We start from the raw sequence: 25,587 nt of genomic DNA on the forward strand, positions 1-25,587 counted from the left end.
TCGGGCAAGGAAACGGGACATGGCGATGAGCCTCCCGTTAAGGCGTTGTAGGTCTTTGATCGTCCGAGGTGACTGCATATTGATGATCGCTTGGACTTTCTCTGGGTTGGCGTCAATTCCTCTTTTGTGTATGATAAACCCGAGGAACTTTCCCGAAGTAACGCCGAAGGCGCACTTCGTGGGGTTGAGTCTCATGCCGTATTTGCGTAGTGTGGCAAATACCTCGGCCAGATCGGCCAGGTGGGCTCCTGCCTCTTGGCTTTTGACAATCATGTCGTCGACGTAAACTTCCATGTTCCGCCCGATCTGGTGGGCGAACATCTTGTTTACTGTTCTCTAGTACGTAGCCCCGGCGTTCTTCAAACCGAAGGGCATTACCTTGTAGAAGTAGACCCCTTGATCGGTGAGGAAGGTCGTATGCTCTCGGTCTTCGGGTGCCATTCTGATATGGTTATACCCTGAGAAGGCGTCCATAAACGAGAGGCGAGTGTGTCCGGTCGTAGCGTCGACCAACTGGTCGACTTTTGGAAGCGGGTAGCAATCCTTCGGGCATGCATTGTTGAGACTGGTGTAATCAACACACATCCTCCAGTTTTCATTAGCTTTCTTTACGAGGACTACATTGGATAGCCATTGTGGGTATCTGGCTTCTTCTATGAAGTCCGCCTCCAGTAGCCGACCCACTTCTTCTCGTATGGCCAACTGCCGATCATGGGCGTGCCGCTTGGGTTTTTGCTTTATAGGGCGGGCGTCGGGTGAAATACTGAGGTGGTGCTATACGACTTCTGGGTCGATGCTCGTCATGTCAGATGGCGACCAGGCGAAGACGTCAACATTCTGCTATAGGGGGTCGACGAGCTGTCTTCATTCTTGCTCGGGTAGCTCCGACCCGATCTTAACCGTCTGCTCCGGCCGATCCTCTAGCAGCGGCACGTCGATGGTGGACCCCCTCAGCTCAGGATAGGGGGCTGGCTTCTTTGTCTCCGGGGGTCCGCCAACGGTGGTTCGATCCTGGCCTTCTTGTGCAACGAAACAGCAGCCAGGTAGCAGCGCCTGGATTTTCGGGGGCTTCCTGCGACCTCTCCGGTCCCGGCATGGGCCGGGAACTTCACAGTTTGGTAGTAGGTCGAGACGACAGCTCTTATTTTGTTGAGGGTCGGTCGGCCGAGAATGGCGTTATATGCAGCGGGAAGGTCGATTACCATGAAGGTGGTCATCACCGTCTTTGACCTCGGCGGGGCTCCCAGGGTCAAAGGTAAAGTGATCGCCCCCAGCGGCGAGATCGAGTCACTGGTAAATCCGGTGAGTGCCGAGAGCATCGGCTTCATGTTATCTCCGTACAAGCCGAGCTTTTGGAAGGCGTCGAAGTAGAGTATGTCGGTCGAGCTCCCGGTATCGACCATGATCCTTCTTACTTGAGCATTGGCTATTCTGGCTGATATCACGAGCGCATCGTCGTGCTCGGTTTGTTCGGATGCCTCGGCCGGGAAAGTGATGTTAGGCTCGAGCCCATGCCTAGGAGCTTCAGCCGAAGTGGCCCTGGCGTACGCCTTTCTTCGGGTCATAGAATCCCCGCCAGACGCGGGGCCGCCCGCTATTGTGTCGATGTGTCATTCGATGGGACCCTCCGGGTGTGGTGAAAGTTCCTTGTCCGGTCGAAGGTACTGACCGAGGTATCCCCTACGAATGAGCTCCTCGATCTGCCTCTTTAGCTCCCGACATTGTTCGGTGTCGTGCCCATGTTGCCGGTGGAAGCGGCAGTACTTCGATTGGTCCGCCAGCGCCCGTGGATTCCTCATCGGGTAAGGTTCTTTGAGCAGTCCCTTCTCCCTTATGTGGAGGAATATTTCTGTTTGGGACGAGTTCAAGGCTGGGAGAGGGGGCCTTGATACTGGCGGGTCGGATCTGTCCAACCTGCGCCGAGACGCAGCGGGTTGCTGCTGCCGGGGCGGCTCCGGCTTGATCCTCTTGTGCTCCTCGCATCTCCCGGCCATCCATGTCTCCGTGGCGACGAACTGGCTTGCCCGTTGGAGCATCTCGGGTACCGACGTGGGAGGTCGCTCCACCAGAGACCAGAAGAACCTGGAGGGCCGTAGGCCTATCATGAACGCCTGCATCAATAGAGAAGGGTGAGCGTCTGAGAGTCCTCGGATCTGCGTCGTAAAACGATTTACGAAGTGGGAGAGGGGCTCGTCCTCCCTTTGGTGGAGCCCGAGGAGCAACGCCACGGATGGCTTCGGATGGGCGTAGGCTAGGAAGTTGAGTTTGAAATCTCGGGCGAGTTGGTCGAAGGAAGAGATGGTCCCAGTCTTCAGGCCGCTGTACCATGCGCGGGCCGGTCCCCTTAAGGTCGTTGGGAACGCCCTGCACATCAAGGCCTCAGAAGTCCCATATAGCGCCATTTGGGCGCGAAACGCGGCCACGTGATCCGCAGGGTCGGTGGCGCCGTCATAGGCGTCTAGGGACGGGAGCCGGAAGTGTGGTGGAATCGCTTGATCTTGTATTTCAGGCGCGAACGGTGACCCTTGGTATCCGTCCACCCCGAGCTCCCCCTTCGACCTACGAACCTCTTGTTGTACTTCGTCGAGGCGTTGATTGAAGAGGCGCAACTAGGCTCACAGGAAGCTCGTCGAGTCCGTGGGTGGTACCTCAGGCCCTGGGTGACTCGACGTGCCTTCCGCCTCTCGGTCCCCGAGCTGGGCCGTTCGGTTTCGAGGAGAAATTGGGCGCTCGGGGAGTGGCACATGCGTCCGGGCAGGGGGCTCATGCTGTTGCGAAGGCTGGGTTGCATGTGGGGGCGTCGGCTGGGAGACGAGCGGGATGATAGTCTGCATCGCGCCTGCCAACGCTCGGACTTGGTGAGCGAGATCGTGGAAGGCTTCGGGCGAAACAGGTGGTGGGCCAACGGGGACGTCGGGTGGCGACAAACCCGGGTTGTTGAACAGCCGCCAGTAGCGCTCCGATGTCGTGGCAGGGTGCTCGTCACGAGGTTCATCCCCCAGGGGATGTTCTTCTGGGGTGTTGATCGGACGCGACCCCATGGCTGCGGGTTCGCCGGAGTGGATCTGCTGACCGCTCGACATTCGGAGCCCTCCTTCTAGCGCCAAAAATGTTGCGGGAAACAATTGTAAGCCGTGGCCTCGGGGCCGACGCGGCTTGGTTCGGGTCCGAATACGTGGGGATCCGGCGCGGCGCTCCTCGGGACAGCCGGGGTGGCTAGTCGCGGTAGTCCAGATGGAATGTGGCGTCGGGGAGGTGCGACCTCGCCTTCGTTCCTGCACGCAGGTCAGGTCGGAAGCTCGGCCCGACCCCTCCGACAATCAAGTCAGATGATGTGGAAGGGAGTTTTCCTCGTGAAGCAGTCCCCCCCCTCCTGGCGCTAGAAGGAGGGTATTTATAGGGCAGTTTATTATATTACCTGATGTGCCTGCCTGTGGGAGGCGGGATTGTACCTCTGATGGCGTCTGACATTGCTATTGACGTTGCGTGGAGAACCGAAATGTCGCAGGGTATGGGCGAGGGTCGATCGTCGTCCTCCTCTGCCTCAGTCAAGCGCGCGGGGTCAGGTAACGATGAAGTCGTTGTCTGAGAGCGGATGACATCAGCGCATGTCGAGTCAGCATTATTGCCCTCCTCCTCGGACAGAGTGGCGCCCAGGTGAGGCCGACGTACGACATTATTACCCCTATCAAAGATAGATAGTAAAAATGAATGGCTCTCTTTACTTAGTAATCGTTTACTGTGACTTAGTTTCTCAAAATATATTAATTTATTGATAAGTTTTAAAATTAATTAAAAATACTATTGTATTAATTCACCTTTCTCCATCTCTCGGTAGTTCCATTATGACGTTAACAAAGATCACATCGATACCGGATGGCACAAATAATATTTTAAAAATAACACTTGAGTAATATGTGATTGAGAAAGGAACTATTTAAGTGACTGACCGTAAGATGTTCAAATTTAGCACATGATTAAATGCATAATAATAACTAACTAACTCGAATCATCATATCATATGAATTTTTTTAAAATTTAAGCATCGGGTTGGTCAAATACGTGGCTGAGCAGTCTTACAAGATGATTTAGTTAGTGCTCTAAGATTCTAATTAGCCCGTGACATTATTGGGAAAGAGATATGGTAGGATCTAAATCATGTTGTAGATCGGATAATCAAATTTTATTATAAAAAAATTAAAAAAAAACTTAATTTCTCTAGTCCCATAATGGGGAAAATTTTTCCCTCTAACCATCTCTATATATTAGGGTATTTTAGATGATACCAGAAAATTTGACTTTTTTTTCTCTCATTATATTTAATGTTGACATATTAGTAATCGCTAGTGTTTGGATTGTTCAACATCCCTGTATTCCGATTACAACTTCCATCAGAGGGAGAAATAGTCTTAGGACAGCGTACGAGGTGTTTTTTTCTTTCGAATTTTTAATTCTATTAATTGTTTTAATCCAAGTTAGATGTTTTCGTTAGTGTTCTAACAACCAAAGGTTGGTATTACTCAAGAATAATTTACTTTGAAGATTATCGATCGATTTTTCCGACGACAACACCAAACCACAAACTTAATGAGCTCCAAAGGAAATACACCGATGGAGTCTTGTTTCTTTGGAGAAAGGAAATATAGTATCATTATTATTATTATTATTTTAACTCGATCATTCGATGTTTCAATTCTTGACAGAACCCAACTCTTCCTTCCTTCCTTCTCAACAGGTTGTATTTTTTATAATTTATTTTAACTTGATCCTGTGTTATTATATTTTTATATCCAAAAAAAAGTAAGTAACAAGTTTTATGCAATAGTAAGTAAGTAACAAAGTGCTTTTGCGGCTCAACGAAAATATCCTCTCTAAATATTCAGAGGAAGAATAACAATACCAAGATATCATTAATCCAAACATCCAAAGTTTCTGGAACCTAATGATCCATCGTTTACAAGATGGAACAACCACCAGGGTCGGAGGCATAGATTTCATGATCATACATCACCACCTTTTGACATGGAGGGTAGCACCACCTCGCAGATTCTTTCGCTGCCTCCACCTTATGACGTAGAGGGTAACCGGGGCAGCACCACGCCACTGATTCCTTCTTCTTCGCTTCCTCCACCTTGACTATGCATGCATGGCCTACTTTCTTCCTCAGGGTGGTTGTTAAGTTTGCAGGATCCACGCAATCTCCCACCACCACCAGTTGATCCTTCTCCTCCCCTTCCACCGCAACTGAATCAGCGCCTTCCGAAACAGCATCACCCCAAGTTTGGATGAGTTCTTCACGATCATGAAAGAGCTCAAGCTTGATCACCCAAGACAAGTCTGATCGATTCCAGAAGCGTACCTGCTGCAGCAACAACCTGCATGGCTTTGACGCGGCACCTGTCGCACTTCATCTGCACTTTGATCACTATCTTCTTCTGCAAAGGCCGATGAAGATGATGCAAAAAGGTAATATCAACAACAAAAGAGAAATCACCCTTGCTGGGTACCTTTCAAGGTACAAAACCTCTTATCACTCCATTTCCCTTTGCTGATGATGCAAAAAAAAAAAAAACCAAGCGAGAGGTATGCATACCTTCATGCTCCTCTTTCCTGATGGATGGAGAAGAACCTGATTTGTCTATGTGTTTGAGCCAAACAAGAAGACTGTGGTGCTTATCGAGTAGTGGAAGGGGATGAGACACCTACCTATATATAAACACACAATGTCCTTGCTGTTTTTTTTACGTAGAGAAGAAGACCAAGAACATAGTGCAGAACGAAGTCAATGCAAATTTTACCTACAAGTTAACAACAACCCATAGGTGAAAGCTTGAATCGAAGTTTATAAGCATATAGAATAATGATGTGTTTTATCTTCTGAGGAATGATCTCCGCTAACTGGAAGCACTTGTTTGTGTTGGACTGTCTGTCAAAGTTCCGCTTTTCTCATGGAAAGCATTGGGAATGAAAAGGTCAAGCACCAGCCTATTAATTTAACCGAGACAAGTCAAGGTGACTTCTCGCCATCTTCCGAGTGCTATATGGTTCTCTTTGCTCTACCAGGTTGTACTCTTTAGGGAAGAAAGGCTAGACATTGAGTCTAGATTTCATCAGGTGCACCTACTGCATGCAACGACTACTTGTATCCAATTCCACGGACGGAGGCCAAAGACTCCTGGTGAAGTCTGGGTATGTCTGAACCCTTCTGAACTCTGAATTCTCCTCTTGGGATCTGCTTTGGTTGCTTGACTATATGAAAGGAGGACTAAGTCTTGTATAAATTTAGTAGTTTAATGCGTTCCGTGATGGTTTTGTTTGTGTTTTCCTTAAATTCTTTTCTCATCCAAGTCAAGTCTTTAGCATCTCCTCGAACAATTGGAAGCTTCCCTTCGTGTTCACGCTGTATCCACATACGTGATTGGGAATGTGGAAGACCTCAGTCATTGGAGGATAATGCATTGACTCAAGTAGCATTACTCGAGTCAACGGAAAAATATTAGTAATATTTACAAATATTTTCTTTCTCGGAATTATATTTGAAAAGATCTCTATCAGGTGGCGCCCCTCCATTCATTTTCTATGGGGACTCCCTCCTTTCTAATAAATCACATAAAAACATTCATGAACCAAAACCTAATTAAAATTAAAGACTTTTTTTTTTTGTATAGGTTCCCTTCATGAGTATATCTTAGATCACTTCCCAACATAACATGGCCAACCTTTATTATTAAACCTATCCAAACTTCTATAATATCAGATATGGTTTAAAGAAAATTAGTATTATCTTTTTAGATTTTTATGATAACTAATTAATAAATTTTAAGAATTTTTTAAAACCATAATAGAGTATAACTTAATTCAACTCTGAGTATTACCATCTCAATTTCCACTAAATCAACTCAAAATTTTACATAATAGTTAGAGCATGATTTTAATATGATTAGTATCATTTTTTATTTCTTTGATGATTTTATGATAATTAAGCATTAAAATAAATAATTTTTAATAATATTTAAAAAAAAATATTTTTGTTCAAGCGAAAAAAGACGGCCCAGAATGCTTATAGTGCATCTCCTACTTGAGTTTAAGACCCATCAGGTATGAATAGAGCTCATCGGGCTAAAGGCTCAAGTCTCAAGGGTTCGACGCACGTCTTCAAATTACTACGTGGCATGCAGACAGCATGCAAGGGCATCATCGAAAACTCAACGTCTTCCACGTAGTCCCTCGTTTCCATTTTACGCAATGAGGTGTTCTCCGGCACTGCCGCTGCACGCACTTCTATTACCGCCGGTTGCAACATCTGATGGCTCTCTCCTCCAACGCCTCCTCCGTACCCGCTACTGTCTCCGACGGCGACGAGCTCACGCTCCCGCCCTTGGCTCTCCGGGGGCTCCCACACCTCTCCGACTACCTCCCGAACCCCACCGCCCTCACCAACCCCATCGACCGTAACCCCTTATACCGGCCCTCCGACGGCTTCTACATCGCGCCCTCCGACTTCATCCTCCGCCACATCCTCTTCGACCTCTCCTCCCCCTCCGCCCTCGGAGATCTCCTCGTTGCCTACCACCGAGCCGGGCCCCGCCGAACCATCCGCTTCGACCCGGCGGACGTGCGGGCGGCCATCGTCACCTGCGGCGGGCTCTGCCCGGGGATGAACACGGTGATCAGGGAGCTGGTGGTGGGGCTGTGGGAGCTCTACGGCGTCCGGCACATCTTCGGTGTGCCGTCGGGCTACCGGGGGTTCTACTCGGCCGAGCCGCTGCCGCTGGACCCCATGATCGTGCACGGCTGGCACAAGATGGGCGGCACGGCTCTCGCCACGTCCAGGGGCGGATTCGACCTCGAGAAGATCGTCGATGCCATCGAAGCGCGCCGTTTCAACCAGGTGATGTTTGCGATGCACAAGTTCTTGTACCGTCCGAGAGGATGACATCTAATCTTTCAGGTCTACTGCATTGGAGGCGACGGAACCATGAAAGGCGTGGTTAAGATTTACAAAGAGATTCAGCGTCGCAAGCTCAATGTATCGGTAACCGGAATTCCGAAAACAGTAGACAACGACATCGGCATCATAGACAAGTCATTTGGATTCCAGACGGCCGTGGAGATAGCGCAGCAAGCGATCAGCGCAGCCCATGTGGAGGCCGAGAGCGCCGTGAACGGCATCGGGCTTGTGAAGCTGATGGGCAGGAGCACCGGGCACATTGCAGTGCATGCCACGTTGAGCAGCCGCGACGTGGACTGCTGCTTGATCCCTGAGAACGACTTCTTCTTGGAAGGGAAAGGTGGACTCTTCGAGTTCCTCGACCAGAGGTTGAAGCAGAATGGGCATGCCGTCGTTGTGATAGCCGAGGGAGCAGGACAGGGTTTGATGCCACGAACGGATGCCGAGGAGGAGAAGGATGAGTCAGGCAATCCGGTGTTTCTGGATGTAGGAACATGGCTGAAATCTGAGCTGAACAAGTGGTGGGAGGTAGAACATGCGGGACAAGTGTTCACAGTGAAGTATATCGATCCCATGTATATGATACGGGCAGTGCCGGCTAATGCAACAGACAACCTATACTGCACCATATTGGCTCATTCTGCAATCCATGGAGTGATGGCAGGGTACACTGGATTTGTGGCTGGCCCAATAAATGGTAACTATGGCTACATCCCGGCGGAGGAGGCGGCAGTCGCAAGGAATGTGGTGGACACAAGAGATCACAAATGGGCGTGGGTACGAACAGTGACAAATCAACCTGATTTTGTGAAGAGCTAAATCCTATGATCTTCGAGTCTGTCTAAAAGGATAAAGATTGCTGCTGTATGTTGTTGTATCTTCTTCTTCTTCTTCTGTTATCTTTTTTGTAACTCTCTTCTTTCTTGGACGGCCACAAAGATTGTGATGCTTCTTCTCTTCTGCAATCTAACCTGTTAGAAACAATAGAAGAAGACTCTATAAGCAATCTTGAAAAGCCTGACAAAGCAGTTAGGAAATCCCAAAATATCAACAATGAATGTACAGACTAATACAATATATCACCAAATCAAACACTCTTACTCCATTCCAGGTTTAAACAAAAATAAAACAATCATGTGTCTCCAAATAAGGCTCCTATCCATTAACCTGAAAAAAGGAAGGTGTGTGTTCAAATGCAATACTGGAACTGTGTGTAGTGTCCACAAATGGGAACGGTTAGTCGTAAAAATTAGATACCACACGTGCATACTTTTGATGTTGAATAAGCTAATTGTGTTTGAAGGATCCTCAGGATAAAATTCCTTCGCCAACTCCAGATGTCCAAAGCAGACAATTCAGATATCACATCTAAACTTTCTGAAAGCACAAGCAAAGAGCTCGGAGCTAACCGATCGATCGAGGACATGCGTGTCTACTCTCCATTCTCCATGGCAGTTTTCAGCTAATAATAATCTAGTTAAATGAGGAGACTTGCTCTGGAAAGTACCTCCACCAACTCATCCTTTGTAACCCAGCCAACATCTTTACACTTTTCAGATGTGAAGTTTGCTGATGCCAATTTCTTGTGATGTAAAAAAAGAAAGAGAAAAACGCGAGGAAAGCAGCAAAGCTAACAATCTTGAAAGATCTTGTGAACCTGCATGAGGTACACATCGAACTATAGATTTCTGCATCAATGATTAGTGTATTATTGCAGTTAGCATTAGGTGGCATTAGGCCTCAGATTCAAATTCACAAGTATGAATTGTGTGAGTGCCATATACACAGACATTTAATGTAATGAAAATCTCTTTCAATCTAAAAAATAAAAATAAAAACTTACATCATTTAATTTAGTTCAAATACAACCAGTTCATAACTAAATAAACAATCTAATATCAAACAAATCACAACCACATTCCAATAGAGGGCCTTCATTCAAAACTTCCATTTCATTAATCTATATTTTAGAAAACTACCAGTCATGATATTCACAATCCTAAGGAGCTGCCATATGGGTGCTAGCCTACCAATAAACCCCAAAAAAGTGGCCACCATATGAGAAAAAAAGGTTAACCAAGTGGAAAGAAACCAGTAGGCTATTAAAAGATTATCACATTGCATAGAAAGCATCTTTCCATTTTTCAGGTTTTCCATAAGGAACATAGAGTTGAACAAAATAACTGCAGTATAAGAATTTAGACACTAAATGTCTGCATTTTGAGAAAGAATGATCAAAGGGAGGCAAAATATTAAACATGTCTTAGCATCCAGGCTGCAATTGAACAAGGATAAGACAAATATCTAAAATCAAAGACTACTAATGAAAAAAGCTGCAAAACGAATACTTGTTTCAAGGTTGGAATTCCTGGTTCCACCACAGCATGTGTAATTGGAGCACTGCCCACAAAATATGTTTGATTAAGTTCTCCAATTACAGACTTGGACTTGATTAAAGACTTGATGTAAGCACTATCATTAAGTTGGATTTAAATATTTTAGGTCAATAGTTCATGCTCAATAAATAAATGGATTAGTTAACTAATCAGGTAAGATTATGATATAATAATAGTACAACCTCATCAAGTCCTTATAAAATTATAAATTAATTCAAAATCTTCTTCCACTTGTGCACAAAGCTCAAGAAAGAATTCAGATTATGTATCTAAGTCTATAACCATTTTATGGGCATGAAATAAATAAAAACTATTAAGCTCTTGAAAAATTGCAACGAGTACCAGTGATAATTTATTTATAGATTGGAGATTAACAGGGAGAAAGATAAGTAGGAAAAAAAAAAGCAAAGAGAATTAGAGAGTAGAAAATAAGAAATAGAGAAGAGGCAGAGAGGAAGTTGTGTAGTCTCTCTTGGTAAAATACCAGTGAGAATGTGGTTATCAAGCATACACATTACAAGTTCACATTCACCATCACTAACAAGAGCTTCACGGTTCTCTTGGAGTACTTCAATATAAACTAATTATATGACTTCGACAAAAAGAGCAAACTTCTTAAATAAAATTTTATGTCAAAACAATTTGATAGTCACCTTTTCCCCTATTACGACAATAAGCATTAATGTACAAACAAACATACATACATACTAAGTATTAATGTGAATACATATATACATACATAAACTTAAATAAATTATGTCAAAACAATTTGATAGTCACCTTTTCCCCTATCAGGACAATAAACATTAATGTGAATAAATACATACCCCAATCAGGACAATAAGCATTAATGTAAATACATATATATATATATATATATATATATATATAGTGTCCAAGTCCCACACATTTTAAACTATAACGAATATGTTAATAGAAGCATAAATAATATATATATATATGTATATATATTTATTTATTTATTTATATATGTTACCCTCACTTAGTGATATGATTTGTGATGTCTATGCTTCATAAATATGATAGATGATATAAGTTTTTGACTTTTAAGATTGAAGTACATGCTTTCCAAAAATGTCATTCTCAGCATTCTACGAAATGTTGGTTGAGCTAAGCATTAATATTTACGTTAAGCAAGACACAACAAGCCAAAGTGTGCTAACGGACTTGACTATGAGGTTAAGTTATGATAATAAGCATGATGCTTTCCAAAAATATCATTCTCAGTGTTCTACAAAATGTTGATTGAGCATGCACAGGCATTAATGTTTACATTAAGCATAGCGCAACAAACCAAAGTGTGCTAATGGATTTGACTATGAGGTTAAGTTATGATAATATGCATGCATATAGTGACTAGAAATAGCAGGTGAATTTTAATCGACCTTAAATGAATCTCAAGGCTTCAATGGGTTTGATCATGATTAACATAAGAAGGTTTAAGTCTTAAACCCCATGTATATAGAAGATAATAATATATTTAAGCACGGATGGATTAATAAAAAATTAAATGGAGATAGAAATAAAAAAGAAGTGTTATACTAAAAATGTTTAGAAACATAAGTGAGATTGAATGATGTGTTTAGATCAAAAATATCAACTTTGTCAAATCAAATTAAACTCAATGTAAGTTGCTGCAACATTAGAATTATATTAATAAAAGAAGAAAAGAAAAGAAAAACTTTAAATGAGGCCTAATAGGATTGAACTCTAGACCTCAAGGTAACCTCTTAAGTATCTCTACCTTATTTTGACCTTATCCTCTTTACCAACCTGATAACCTATGACTCTTTCTCTTCTTCTTTAGCCATTTTCTTAACTTTTCTTATGGAGGCTATGAAACCCCAGCTCTAAGGAAGATCGAGGTAAGAAAATCCCAATTCTTCCCTTGTTATACTTAGGGTTTCAGTTTTTACAAATTTTAGGTTGATATTTTCAACTGCTTTTGAGTAACCTAGACTTCAAATTTATCTTTGATTTTTTGATATATTTTGTATGAATCTCTGATGACTTTAAGGCCTCTGGTATGACTTTAATTTGAGATTAGTGCATAGAGTTACTACTGTCCCAATCTGAGGTACTCAGAAGCCCTTGTTTTCTGAGAAGGGATTCTATTCGAGTTGAATTAACCCCCTTAGGAATATGATTAGGCTCTAGCCTTTTGATATGTTTTAAAAGGTTCCCTAGAGTTCTGTAAGATTTGGAATTGAGTGAATACCACCTTTGTACACCAAGATATGAGGTTTATAAGTTTAGACAGTCCTAACCTAGTTTTAGCATAATAGAATAGGTGTTGGTAGTTAAATTAGGAGGGTAGTTTAACCGCTAAATGATTTTGTTTTAAGCTGAAATTTGGTATGTATTTAGTTTTATATGTTTTTTATAAAATTTTATGATAATTCAAGATCGTTTGGTCCACTAAAATAGTGAAGTAAAATTTGTTCGTAGAATTGTGCGATGACTTTATTGATATTAAGTAGTTCATTTGGTTATAGAGTGAATTGTTGAAAAATTGGTGATGGAATTTAGATGAATTTTCAGGTTGAGTATAGTATATTTTATAAGAGATTGTATCAAACTGTTTTTTATGAATTATTATTATAAATTATTATAAATCAATAATTCAAGATGAAGGATTCTTAATTAAGGCATTTCATGATTCTATGCTCCCAATTTGATAGGTATATCGCTCCCTAGCACACTCGATCATTAAGGAATGTGATCTTTCATTGACATATTTATTTTTGAGTTCAATAAGGCAAATATAAATTTAATTCATTGCAAAATAATGGTTGTATAAATTATCATATGCATAATAATGTATTTTGAAAAGTATGTTTCAAAAAATATGATTGTCATGAGCTAAGTGTGAATATAAGTATTTTGTAAGCATAAAAAATTTATGATTACGATAAAAATGTCTTGTATGCATGCACATATGATGACATGTGGTATGAGAGTGCTCATGTTTTCTATGATGTGTGGTGTGGAAGTACACGTATATGTTATGATATACAATGCATATATATGCTATGATGTACGATGTGACAATGCACGTATGTATCATGACGTGCAGTGTGGGAGTGCACATATATATTATGATGTGCGGTGTGGTAGTGCACGTATATATTATAATGTGTGGTATGAAAGTGCACGTATATATTATGATGTGCGGTATAGGAGTACACATATATATCATGACATGCAGTATGAAAGTACACATATATATTACAATAACGTACGGTGTGGGAATGCATGTATATGTTATGATATGGGGTATAGAAGTTGATGAATTTTTTATGTTTTCTATATGTGCATATAAGCACTTGAATTATTTCAATGTAAAATCTTACCTCCTTATTGTGTATATACTATGTTGTAGGATTATGCTTGCTAGAGAAGTCATAGGATGAGATATCTACCGTTAAACTTCATATGCCAATGATTTTGAAATGTTGTATACATGACATGATGCATGTTTACCTAAATAAAACTACAAAGGTTTATAGTTACTAAGTGATTAGTCACTATAAATCTTATTTTGCAAGTAAGTATATTAATACCCCACTTTAGGTAGGGAAGTAAGCACGTGCAAGTCCATGCTAGTGCAGATACGAACGATGACCTGTGGACATTTTTTGTATAAATTTTGAACATATTATTTTTGTACTATTCTTTTAGTCAAAGGTTATAATTATGTACAAGTGTCAAAAATATTGTATAGCAAAGAAAATTGAAATATGACATCCTACTTTACTTATAGAAGTAGAGTTTTACAATATATATATATATATATATATATATATATATATATATATAATCAAATGGAAAACAATACAGTAAAAACATTATGTTATATCACCTTCCCTTTTTTTGTTTTTTGATTTTTGCCTTCCTGATTTTTATATTGCTTAAACATTTAATCCATAATGCTATTTATGTCCTGGTGAGTTTATATGTGTTATGGTTGCTTCCGATAGCCAAAAAGGCAATGCCACTCATTTTTCCTATGCAAATTAATAAACTAAACAATGAGCCGATGACACTTGTGGATGAAGGTAAATTATTTATCTTAACCTATTTGTCTTTGAGGCTTCAACAATTTAGAAAATTAACATGTCAAATAATGGTTGAATAAGCTAAGGTGGACAGCATCACCATCAGCCCTTCGTTCGTCCATAAACATCACAAAAAAAATTAATTAAGGAGTAATTTTTTCCTCATACAGGAATATTTTCAATCAAGAAATCAAATCCACAAAGTGCAGACTAATTTCTGTGGACCGAAAAAAAAAAGAAAAAAGAAAAACCAACTCTACCTTGCATTCGCCTTTCCCAGGACCTCATCAGGGTACCTCCGACGATACCTGCTGCCTCCATAGAAACTTGCAATCTATATTCCACAGTCATGCAACAAAATCTATCTATTCGCATCCGAATTACGCTAAAAGGGCAACAGAAAAAATGCAATGATGCTATGACAAACAGAAACAATGACCGTAGTCTCATGATCATTATAGATCGAAACCTTCGAACAGAAACAGACCGAATCAACCCAGACGACGGCAACGAAGGGGTCGGAGCTTACGATAATTCTTGGACGGCGTAGACGACGGGATCCGTCTTGGGGATGACAACTGGAAGCCGCTCGAATAGCACGGCGACGGCAATCTTTTCCGAGACGCTGCTGCTGGCGTCTCCGCCGAAGCTTCCGTCAGCAAGGGAGGAGAACCGCCGGGGTCGGAGGAGGGAGCATGCGGAGGAGCGGAGCATCTCTCCCCCGTCGCGTTCTTGGTTCGACTTAGCGGTCGGGGGTTCCGAAACCCCCTTTAAAACTAGTGAAGAGGAGACCGAGGCATTAGTACCGAGCCCAAATTAACCAACCGACAGGACAAGAACAGAGTCGGACTTAGTTATGGATATTGGACCAGCTCGTTTGACATTGGGTCTATTCATTCGCTTGCTGACTCTCTTAGCGGAAACCATTAGAAGAAATAATCTCTCCATCTTAAAAACTTTGAAGGCACCAAAGAGTACAAAAGGTTCATTCCTTTTTGGCCCCTCGTCTTCTCCAATCTCGAGCCTCCTTCCCCGCTGAGATCTCCGTTAACGTACGCCGCTCCCCCACCTCGGCGTACGATAGACCAAACCCTAGTGTTTCCGTCGCCTTCTTCCGCCAACGTTGATGGCGTCTCCCGCCGGGAGTCCCAACACGTCGGGAAATTACGAGGCGCAGGCGGTCTTCAAGCCCCCCAACGCCGGCCCTAGCCCCGGCTCCAACCCCCGGCCGCCTTTCCATCTTCCTTCCGCCTACCCCGCGCCTCCGTCATCGTACCCCACACCGCCTCTCCCTGGGGCATTCTCCTACCCACCGGCCACCCCGCCGTTCCACCACCACCCCTTCCTCCACTATGCGCAGGAGCCCCTCCACCGTCCCCCCGCCATTTATTCCCCCACCGCCGCCTCTCCCCAGCTCACCAATCCTAATCCCACACCTAACCCTAGTCCTAGCCCCAACTCCAATCCCGGCGCTCGCCTCATGGCCCTCCTGAATCCTCCTGCCCACCTGGAATCCCCCGTTTCGATGCCGCTCCCTTCCTCCACGCCATCGGACTTCCTGTCCCCTTCCGCAACCGCGACCGCCATTCTCCATCCCGTTCCGTCGGCTCCGCCAGCGGCTCTGGTTCGGCCAACACCGGTGAGGATGCCAAGCAATAAGTTGCCAAGAGGACGGCTTCTTGGTTCCGGAGAAAGGGTGGTCTACGATGTGGATTTGAGACTACCGGGAGAGTTGCAGCCGCCACAGCTCGAGGTAACGCCGATCACCAAATATATCTCGGACCCTGGGCTTGTTTTGGGCCGCCAGATCGCGGTCAACCGGAACTATATATGCTATGGCCTTAAGCTTGGTGCTATCCGGGTGCTCAATATCAACACAGCTCTGAGATCATTGCTCAAGGGGCATTCTCAGGTTCGATATTTAGAAATGGCAGTTAGATTTTTAAGCTTTTCTGTGTTTCATTGACGAATTTCTTTGACCTAAGTGTATGTTCTGTCCTGTTTATTTCTCTATTAAGACAATATGACGGTTGTAGGATTTATGTTTATGTGACTGGAGTGACTTCTTTGGATATTTTGTTCTTTTTCGATGTAGCTTTCACCTTGTTGCCTATACGGCGAATTGTTATTTAGTATTTGTTTAGCCCAGGACTCTCAGCTGTAAATAACTTTGGGATGTTATGTAGCATTTGATGCCGATGATGTTACTCTTAACTACTGGTTGCTTCTTAACAAGCTGATTGAGCTGGGTTTTTGGAGGTACAAAAAGTTGCTGATACCTAAGGAGCTTAATTTGTTAACCATTGCAGATTTCTAACATAAACTAGTTTTGGCTGCCAAGTGGCAAGTCATTTGTGCATTGGATCCAAAGTAAATCTTACATTTTGATTTTCGATCTTAAATAATTTTTACTACCCCCCAGTTAATGAAAGTATGGTGTATAGGCTTTGACCTTCATCTTCGTGGAAGATGGTTACCAAGATGGATGTTGCTGTTGGTTTTATTGTGCTTGATGTTAGTTTATTGATGCTATCTTAGTTACTTGAGGAAAGTACATACTTTTTCTGATTCAATTAACAAATGGAAAAATCACAACTGGATCCCTCAAAGTTCTTCAGATGTTGAGCATATTATATAAACAAGTAGTTCATTTTGTCAACTTTTGTTCATGACATCAGTAGGTTTGCTCTTCATATGATAATGTTATAGATCACTCTGGAGTTATACTCTGGTTTGATATAATTAAACTTTGTTTGTTTTTGGGGTTTATTGAACTGTAGGTGCTAGTATGCCTCATTATTACTTATGGAACTTAACAAATGCTGTTCTGGTTTTCAATTATTTGTTTGTTGTAGTTAGATATCTGCAGATTCTATTTTGTTAGTGGGAAATTGGAAGAAAGATTATGTTACAATTAACGGAAATGAAAACATTTAAATGATTAAGTGCGTTGTAGGTTTTGTTTTCTTGGAGATTCGTTTGTTTGGAGTTTTGTTTTTAAGAAAAATGTTAATTGGTAAATTCATGTAGATTGAATGTACCTGATTTTGCCAATAATGATTTTGCCATTCATGACTATAATAATCATACTTTGCTTATGTTCTAATTGTTGTATATTATTCTTTTTTTTTTTTGCATAATATTTTGAGTTTTGACATGTGCCCATTAATGTAACAACACAATATGGTTTGCAAATATGAATCTTTTTTAATCTACTAATGTTTAAGTACAGATTCTTTGTTATCATTTATTATTCATAGTCAATTTTGACACTTCTCTATTAGGGAGAAACTACTATAGGTTCTCTCTTTACACTTAGTTGTAATTTTACAATAAGCCAAGATGTTCCTTTCTTCCTGAGTTCCTGTGACACTTTTGAAGCACAATCTGAAGCTCTCTTTGTCACAGTCTTTTCTTTTATGTATTTGTTGACATTTTTGTATTAATTAAAGTTGCATTTCTCTAGAGGGTCACTGACATGGCTTTCTTTGCTGAAGATGTGCACTTCTTAGCCAGGTACTTTTGCTACTATTTGATTTTATTGTACGCCTTTTGTTGTTCTTCCTGTTGCTTTGACAACCTACTCGTTTGTTCATTGCAGTGCAAGTATTGATGGGAGAATATTCGTGTGGAAGATCAATGAAGCGCCTGATGAGGAAAACAAGCCGCAGATAACAGGAAAAATCATAATGGCTATTCAGATTGTAGGACAGGGAGAATCACATCATCCACGAATATGTTGGCATTCCCACAAACAAGTAAAGTGACCTTTTATGTATGCATGAACTCCTTTGGCCTAACTGTATTTACAAAGTACATTTCTGGTACCTTTTGATTTATTGATATAAGGATCCATGTTTTGGTACTTCTCATAGTCCTATTATTTTACTTGTTGGTGTTTTCTATGAAGCTCATAGTTCAATTTTCCATTTTACTTTTTGCAGGAAATATTGTTTGTTGGAGTTGGAAATTGGGTCTTGAAAATTGACATAAATAAAGTTGGAAGAGGAAAAGAATTTTTAGCAGAGGAACCTCTCAAATGCCATGTTGAGAAGTTGATTGATGGAGTGCAAATTACTGGTAAACATGATGGAGAAGTGACAGATCTGTCCATATCCCAGTGGATGATCACTCGTTTAGTATCAGCATCAAAAGATGGAACAGTTTGTACTCATGCCTATTTAACTGCTTGATTATTAAAAATTATTCCATTTTTTTTGTGGTGAACATGCATTCATTAAGTAAATATTTCATATGGTTGTCTAACCTGCAATGGCTTGTTTTGACACCAAAAAGCAATGCATTATTCTAACTTGTGAGGTATGCATATGCATGTTATAAGAAAAATCAGAAATCTTGTGGTGTCTTTCTTGCAGGAGAGAATTGGCCAGCTAGTGTTGGCAAGGGCCTCTTTCTCATGTCTGTATTCGATGTGCCGACTCTTTCAAATTCTTTTTTATCATTGACAGCATATGTTTAGTAAACACATCAGTGTTCTTGCATCAGTGGTTGCTCTTGCTCTACTAAGATGCTGATGTCCAGCTGTTTTTAGTTCTTTGATATTGATAATCCAGTGTACATGTTATGAAACATTTTCCTCGGGAAATCATTTGATATTTTCTCCATTTTAATGCTATATACTTGGTGAATTGAATAGAATTTCACTGCCTGTATAGAGCAAAGTATTTCTATGAAACCCGAGTATCCTCAAACTTCACCCAGATGGATGCTGTCTTTTTCTGACAGGAAGATGTAAAAAGGAAAACATATTGCCTTTCATTCTGATGTATAAAAAACACAAGAAATTCTACTCTTATTTATTAACATTTTCCTTTAATTGCCTTGTTGTCAAATGTTATTATTTTATGATGACACACACATATTACTGGACTTAAAGCCAACTTAAAACTTTTGTTTCTTTTTGAATTCTTCTGTGTAGAGAAGTATGAGGTGTTTATTTTTTTATGAAGCATTAATATTTATGTTAATATATCATTTAATACTTATGGTGTTCTAGAATCTTGTTTTTATTTATGGTATATTTGTTTGATGATTTGGTTATCTGATTCTGCTACAGGTTATGATCTGGGATGATCGTAAAGTAGTGCCCCTTGCCATGTTCAAGCCACATGATGGTCATCCTGTTAACTCAGTGGCATTCATGACATCACCTCATTGCCCTGATCACATCAATCTCATTACAGCAGTATGCATGCTTTAACCTTCTTTTAAGTTGTATTTTGCCACAGATTTTCTTTTGCATGAATATTTTTTTATTTCTCAGATGTTATCCTTTATGCCAAATTCATATGATGTGCTTCTGAATGTATTGATGATGATCCTAATTTTAGTTTATTGGCTTTTAATGCATTTCAATGTCATGAGTAATGTCTTATTCTTTATTCCACCCTCCTTTCATTAATAACGTCCTTTCTTCTTTGATGCCTTCCTTTATTATGACATTTTGAACTGTATAATGTTATGTTGCAGGGGCCTTTGAGCCGAGAAGTGAAAATTTGGGCTTCTGCTGGTGAAGAAGGTTGGCTATTGCCGACCGATTCTGAATCATGGCGGTGCACTCAGACCTTGGACTTGAGAAGTTCCTTAGAATCTCGTACTGAAGAGGCATTTTTCAATCAAATAGTAGTTTTGCCTCAACCAAGCCTTATTGTTATTGCCAATGCAAAGAAGAATGCTATTTATGCAGTGCATGTTGACTATGGTCCATATCCTTCTTCTACACGCATGGATTATATAGCAGACTTTACCGTTGCAATGCCTATTTTGAGTCTTACTGGAACACATGATTGCCTTCCTGATGGAGAACAGGTGGTCCAAGTCTACTGTGTCCAGACACAGGCTATACAGCAGTATGCTCTGGATTTAATTCAATGTCTACCACCACCAACTGCTAGTGCTGGGTTGGAAAGGGATCATTTATCTCATGTTGTTGAGACACGTGGTATGGAAGGACTCGCTGTTCCAGAGCCATCCTGTGGACTTTCTGTCAATGATTTTTCTACAGAAAATACTTCACCAAAAACCCATCTTACCAATAGCAGCATTGACAGGGCACCTGCAGCTTCACAAGCTGTAACAAAAGTTTCTACTGTAGGCACCAGTACCCTTGAGTTGTCTGAATCAAGTTTTGAAGTTCAGCCCAGTGCTCCTCCAGCTCCGAGTGTAGATGTTGATGCATTGCATGTTACACCAGTTCCTCCAGCTCTGAGTGCGGATTTTGCAGGAACTTTACCTGACCTGAAGAGCCCTGAAAAATCTGAGGACGCACCATCAATTGGTGGTTGTGAAATGGATCAGTCAATTTCAGAGTATTCAGTTGACAGGAGAGTGGATTCTTTCATTGAAAGTGCACTTGATGTTCCTATGACAGAAGGAAGCACACTGAAGGATGAATCTAAAGCTGGACAGAATGATCTCTCCATGTTATCTAATCCTCGTTTGATGTTTAAGCTTGGTGGTAACTCAACTCACCTGGTAACCCCCGCAGAAATTTTGTCAGGTGCTATATCTTCTTCAGAAAGCAGCCATGCCAATAAAAGATCCATCAAGGAAGTGAAGGCTCAAGATATGACCACTTGTGATGACATAGAATGTGCTGAACTGGAAGTAAAAGTAGTGGGTGAGGATAAACCAGGTCTGCAGGAATTTGATTCGCAGAAAGTGCCTGAAGATTTTGCTGCTGAGGATAAGGAAATCTCCCCCCAGATTTCAATAGCCGACTTTAGGATGGAAAATGAGTGCTCTACTGTAAAAGGAACTCTGGAAGAAACTCGACCAGGTGAGGACAATGCAATTTCCCAGTCAAAGAAACATCTACCAAGCACTTTTGAGGCAAAAATTCAAGATGGCGTGAAAAATACAACAGAAGAGGTGACAGGATCTGCTGTAATGGCAGCATCTCAATCTCCTTTAGCTGCCAGTGGGAAGAAACAAATAGAAAAGACTTCCCAAAGATTCAGCCCTTCATCACCTTCATCAAGCCCTTTTAATTCTACCGAATCTTTTAACGAACCAGGGAGCAGTACAGGTGCTCCTCTAGCTAATGCTGCTTTTTCTGAAATTCCTGCTCTGCAGGAAACTGTGAACCAGGTGAAAGTTTTATTTCATTTTTTAAAATGTTTCTTCTCATTTAAATGTGTCTGATACTGTTTGTTTGGAGATTTTTCTCGATAGGGATTGATGTGCTGGTCTGCGTTTGTATTTCCTGTTCTCGCATTAATTGGCTGATATTGATGTGTTATATCAAAATTGTTTAGATGAGTCCAGAAACGAAGCAGATTGGCAATGGCCAATTTGAGCATATTTGCTTCTTCAGCTTGACGGATCAAGGTCAAGGAATGGCCGCACTTGACAAAATTGGCTTACTTCAGATTGGTCAATTCCTAGTAGTATCTTTATCTGATTCTGGCTGTTGAGGATGTGCTTGAGTATGTGGTCTTCATGGCCTCAACAATGCCTCCACTGAACTGTGCCTGACCAAATTCTCACCAACTGATTGACTGGAACTGTATGCTGTCGAGAAGTAGATTGGACGAGTATACTATATTTGATTTATATTTTAATTTTTTTAATTACTGTTCAGTCAAAATGCATGTCCAGCAATTTGGGCTTGCTGATCCAACCCGGTCCTCTCCATTTTCCATTCTGAAATTCCGAAGCATTGAATCAGTCCCTGAAATTGACCTGATCGTTTGAATATTTTATTATCCTTGCCGATATGTATTATCAGCTGAGTACTGAGTATATAGTAACCAGTGCCACCATGATACTTGGGGCATCAATCTTGAGATCTTCCCCTCCCTCCCTCTTCATTGAGAACTTAGGTTTAGGTTCTTGTGTGCTAAAACTGTCATTTGTATGTAGAGCACAACCAGTAAATTATTCTTTGCTTTCATTTTAAGGGTTATTGACAGTTCCATATTAGTTTTTAACATCTGCTATCTCATAAGCTATTGGTCTATGCACTCCATTTGTTGGATAATGTGTTTTGTGTCTGTGACACACAAGTCGATCGCCATTTAGCAGTTTACTGTTTTAATTCATTGAGGAGTGCTTCCATAGAACACATGTTTAAGAATTTAATACGTTGTTTATAATGCTATAAGAAGTTGCAATCTTCATACTTCAGTAAAAATATGCGTAAGGGTTTTATTTGTTGGAATTTGTTGTTTTTCTTAGTTTAATGTTACTGAAAAATATGTAGGAGTTATATGTGATACTTCCAATAGAGTTCATATTTTTACTGGAAGGTTGTGATAATGAAGAATTAAGTACAGAGGCATGAATTCCTGAAGAGGACATAGTACATGGATATACTTGTTAACAGTACTTCAATATATCTTCTTCTCTATTAAGTTTGGTTGATTGTTGAAGGTGACTGAGAGTTGGTATCATAATATAATTTAGCGGCATGGTGCCATGCACTTGACTATGTAGTTCTAAGCGGCCAATTCTAGAAGCAACTCTTTTTGTAGGCTTGTAGCCTATGTATCCATCTTCTAGGTATAGGCTTACTCTAAAAAACTGAACTGATACCCTATGCATATTCCTACTGTCGAACTTATTAATACTATTAAAGTTTCTCTTCCAACTGATATCTAACAATCAGATTTTTGCTTGCTAAAACCTAAGAAAGAATGCCATTTTCTATTATTGGACAAACTTAGAGAGACTGTTTTTGCTGTTTGCATTTTTCACTTCCACACCTTTTGCATTTATCGTGTAGTCGTCAACTTAATTGATGGGTTCTTTGCAGATTATAAGTATGCAAAAGGAAATGCAAAAGCAGATGAGTCTAATGGTGTCTGCATCAGTAGCAAAGGAAGGCAAGAGGGTGGAGACCACATTAAGTCGGAGCATGGAGAAGATCATCAAGGCCAATTTAGAGGCTGTGTGGGCCCGTATCCAAGAAGAAAATGCCAAATATGAGAAGTTTGAGAAGGACCGTGTCCAGCAGATGACAAATCTAATAACCAACCATGTGAACAAGGACTTGCCAACCATTTTAGAGAAGGCAACGAAGAAAGAACTTTCTGTAATAGGGTCAACTGTTGCGCGTGCAATTACACCTATTATTTCTTCAGCTATTGCAGAGTCATTTCAGGTTTTTGTTTGACTTTGTGGTTATCATTTTGGCTAAAATCTGTTGCATTTATCGAACATGTCATGTTCTCATCTCAGAAGGGTGTTGGTGATAAATCAGTGAACCAATTGGAGAAGTCCATCAGTTCTAAACTTGAAGCTACAGTTGCAAGACAAATCCAAACGCAGTTCCAAACTTCTGGGAAGCAAGTTCTTGAGGTATGAAAGATTGCCAACAAAGCTTTTCCTATGGTTGACCTCTTAATGCTGCATCAAATTAGTAATCTTTCTGATGAAAAACATTGTTTCATTCTTTTCATATAGAGAGGCTCTTATCTAACCTACCCGCAAGCTGTAGGTACTCTCAGTGTTGCTGTTTAATAAATATGTGGTCCTCATATGTTGATGTTAAGACAACACAAAGAATAGGTTACTGATAGGATACATGTTGTTTGTTATTTAATTTGGTACTGATCTTTTTTGTTCTTTCTGAATATTTGGTGCCAACCTTATCTGTCTGCAGAATCCTTTTTGTTCTGACGACTTGTGTCTCTTACTTGAATGCAGGACGCCTTGAGGTCTTGTTTGGAATCATCAGTGGTTCCGGCATTTGAGCACTCTTGTAAAACAATGTCTGAGCAAGTGGGAAATGTATTCAAGAAGGGAATGAGTGAACACACTGCTGCTGCTCTGCAGCAGCTTGAGGTGGCAAATAGTTCATTAGCACTTACTTTGAGGGTAAGTGCTTTACAATCTTTGGCTTCATTGTTATGATCTGATGCATCCTTTGCTATGGTGTGATATTCATTATCTGCAATGTAAATCATTTTCTTTGCAGTAAATTGTTTATTCCTATATGCAGGACACAATCAATTCTGCTTCATCAATTACCCAAAATCTCACCACTGAATTAATTGATGGTCAGCGCAAGCTTTTGGGGCTTTTTGCTGCAGGAAACACAAAGGCATTAGATCCTCTTGCTGTGCAGCAAGCAAATGGCCCTTCGGTTGGCCTTCCTGAGATGGTAAAACATCAATTCCAGGTTCCATTTAGTAATTCTTACATTGAGACTTATATTTGTGTTGTAAATCCTCCTCCTCTGTAGTTGTACTTAGATCGCTGTGTTTCTTGGAAGTCTGCTCGACTCAAAGATACTTGAAATTGACCCACATCAGGCCTTATCTATCCAGCAGGTGGGGGCACCACTAGATCCAACAAAGGAGCTGTCGAGATTGATATCCGAGCGGAAGTACGAGGAGGCATTCACGATGGCACTTCAAAGAAGTGATGTGTCGATCGTATCTTGGCTATGCACACAGGTACTGGCCTTAAACAAAACTCAATTATGGAGATGGTTCAATTTGGACCTTGTTTTTTTTTTCTTCTGCCTCAGCATTTCTTATCAGTCGAAATTTCTCATTTCTCTAATGTTGTCATTTTCTGTCTCAACTATCCCCGCTTCTTATCCTCTTTTCTTTGCTCATGCTCGCGTTATCTTGTAGGTTGATTTGCGGGTGATTTGTTCCACGGGGCAGCCGCTCCCTTTGAGTCAAGGAGTCCTTTTAGCACTTGTGCAGCAACTAGCATGTGATATCGGTCATGAGACATCGAGAAAAGTCGGCTGGATGACGGACGTTGCCGTTGCAATCAACCCGGCTGACCCGATGATCGCACTGCATGTGAGGCCTATATTTGAGCAAGTCTACAACATGTTGGGCCACCAAATGGCATTTCCAACAACCAGTGCCTCTGAAGCAGCCAGCGTCCGCCTGTTGATGCATGTTATAAATTCTGTACTCACGACCTGTAAGTGATCTCTTTCTTTGACCCACCATCATCTGTTAGGGTCATGTACAGAAGATAAAAGAAGAGAGAGATGCTTGACGATATTGGCCCATGGAAGGGCCATGTACTGTGTAGATTATAAATGGTCCAGCCATTCATTGTGTTTCTTCTGCTTCATTTTTAGGTTCCTAATGCACAATTATAATCCCAGAAGATGTGTGACTTCGAGTCGGTTCTTTTGGTGGTTTTGTTATGATGACGAAATCAGCTGTCA

The 25,587-nt window shown here is 41.4% G+C and overlaps 4 protein-coding genes and 1 long non-coding RNA gene across 9 annotated transcripts; 2 read left to right on the top strand and 3 right to left on the bottom strand.

Moving 5' to 3' along the window:
* Window positions 1-1,610: 1,610 nt before the first annotated feature.
* On the bottom strand, window positions 1,611-2,402 carry LOC103970939 (uncharacterized). The gene has a single exon (XM_065123639.1). It carries the CDS (start codon window positions 2,400-2,402, stop codon window positions 1,611-1,613), a length of 792 nt encoding a protein of 263 aa, XP_064979711.1.
* Window positions 2,403-4,878: 2,476 nt separating this feature from the next.
* On the bottom strand, window positions 4,879-5,691 carry LOC103998454 (heavy metal-associated isoprenylated plant protein 47-like). The gene is made up of 3 exons (XM_009419936.2): window positions 5,594-5,691; window positions 5,360-5,435; window positions 4,879-5,256 (listed from the first exon to the last, which is right to left on the bottom strand). Exons 1-3 carry the CDS (start codon window positions 5,597-5,599, stop codon window positions 4,955-4,957), a joined length of 384 nt encoding a protein of 127 aa, XP_009418211.2. The 5' UTR covers window positions 5,600-5,691; the 3' UTR covers window positions 4,879-4,954.
* Window positions 5,692-7,295: 1,604 nt separating this feature from the next.
* LOC103998455 (ATP-dependent 6-phosphofructokinase 2-like) lies at window positions 7,296-8,770 on the top strand. Its single transcript, XM_009419937.3, has 2 exons — window positions 7,296-7,891; window positions 7,952-8,770. The coding sequence occupies exons 1-2, from the start codon at window positions 7,307-7,309 to the stop codon at window positions 8,768-8,770; spliced, it is 1,404 nt and encodes a 467-aa protein (XP_009418212.2). The 5' UTR covers window positions 7,296-7,306.
* LOC135623253 (uncharacterized) lies at window positions 8,556-15,265 on the bottom strand. Its single transcript, XR_010491319.1, has 2 exons — window positions 14,956-15,265; window positions 8,556-8,922 (listed from the first exon to the last, which is right to left on the bottom strand). It is a non-coding gene; the product is annotated as an uncharacterized LOC135623253 (long non-coding RNA).
* Window positions 15,266-15,414: 149 nt separating this feature from the next.
* Window positions 15,415-25,490, top strand: LOC135623251 (enhancer of mRNA-decapping protein 4-like). Of its 5 annotated transcripts, none has more exons than XM_065126000.1 (12): window positions 15,415-16,338; window positions 17,893-17,942; window positions 18,028-18,184; window positions 18,371-18,589; window positions 19,504-19,632; window positions 19,917-21,536; window positions 23,203-23,550; window positions 23,628-23,747; window positions 24,096-24,266; window positions 24,391-24,552; window positions 24,704-24,847; window positions 25,031-25,490. In XM_065126000.1, the coding sequence occupies exons 1-12, from the start codon at window positions 15,553-15,555 to the stop codon at window positions 25,340-25,342; spliced, it is 4,218 nt and encodes a 1,405-aa protein (XP_064982072.1). In that variant the 5' UTR covers window positions 15,415-15,552; the 3' UTR covers window positions 25,343-25,490. The 5 variants fall into 5 exon arrangements, with proteins under 5 accessions (XP_064982072.1, XP_064982074.1, XP_064982075.1 ...); XM_065126002.1 differs by having other exon boundaries at window positions 24,719-24,847; XM_065126003.1 differs by having other exon boundaries at window positions 24,722-24,847.
* Window positions 25,491-25,587: the final 97 nt, after the last annotated feature.

This window comes from Musa acuminata, chromosome BXJ2-9 (assembly GCF_036884655.1).
Source record: "Musa acuminata AAA Group cultivar baxijiao chromosome BXJ2-9, Cavendish_Baxijiao_AAA, whole genome shotgun sequence".
Taxonomy (NCBI): domain Eukaryota; kingdom Viridiplantae; phylum Streptophyta; class Magnoliopsida; order Zingiberales; family Musaceae; genus Musa; species Musa acuminata.

What these genes read in the sequence shown, in the direction of transcription:
- LOC103998454 (XM_009419936.2), bottom strand. An exon ending in GCAGGTTGTTGCTGCAGCAG is followed by an intron (nt 5,257 to 5,359) that starts GTACGCTTCTGG and finishes CTGTTTCGGAAG; the next exon opens with GCGCTGATTCAGTTGCGGTG.
- LOC103998455 (XM_009419937.3), top strand. Translation starts at nt 7,307, where the DNA reads ATGGCTCTCTCCTCCAACGCCTCCTCCGTACCCGCTACTGTCTCCGAC. An exon ending in AAGCGCGCCGTTTCAACCAG is followed by an intron (nt 7,892 to 7,951) that starts GTGATGTTTGCG and finishes CTAATCTTTCAG; the next exon opens with GTCTACTGCATTGGAGGCGA.
- LOC103970939 (XM_065123639.1), bottom strand. Translation starts at nt 2,402, where the DNA reads ATGGCGCTATATGGGACTTCTGAGGCCTTGATGTGCAGGGCGTTCCCA.
- LOC135623251 (XM_065126000.1), top strand. Translation starts at nt 15,553, where the DNA reads ATGGCGTCTCCCGCCGGGAGTCCCAACACGTCGGGAAATTACGAGGCG. An exon ending in TGCTCAAGGGGCATTCTCAG is followed by an intron (nt 16,339 to 17,892) that starts GTTCGATATTTA and finishes GCATTTCTCTAG; the next exon opens with AGGGTCACTGACATGGCTTT. An exon ending in CGGTTGGCCTTCCTGAGATG is followed by an intron (nt 24,553 to 24,703) that starts GTAAAACATCAA and finishes GACCCACATCAG; the next exon opens with GCCTTATCTATCCAGCAGGT.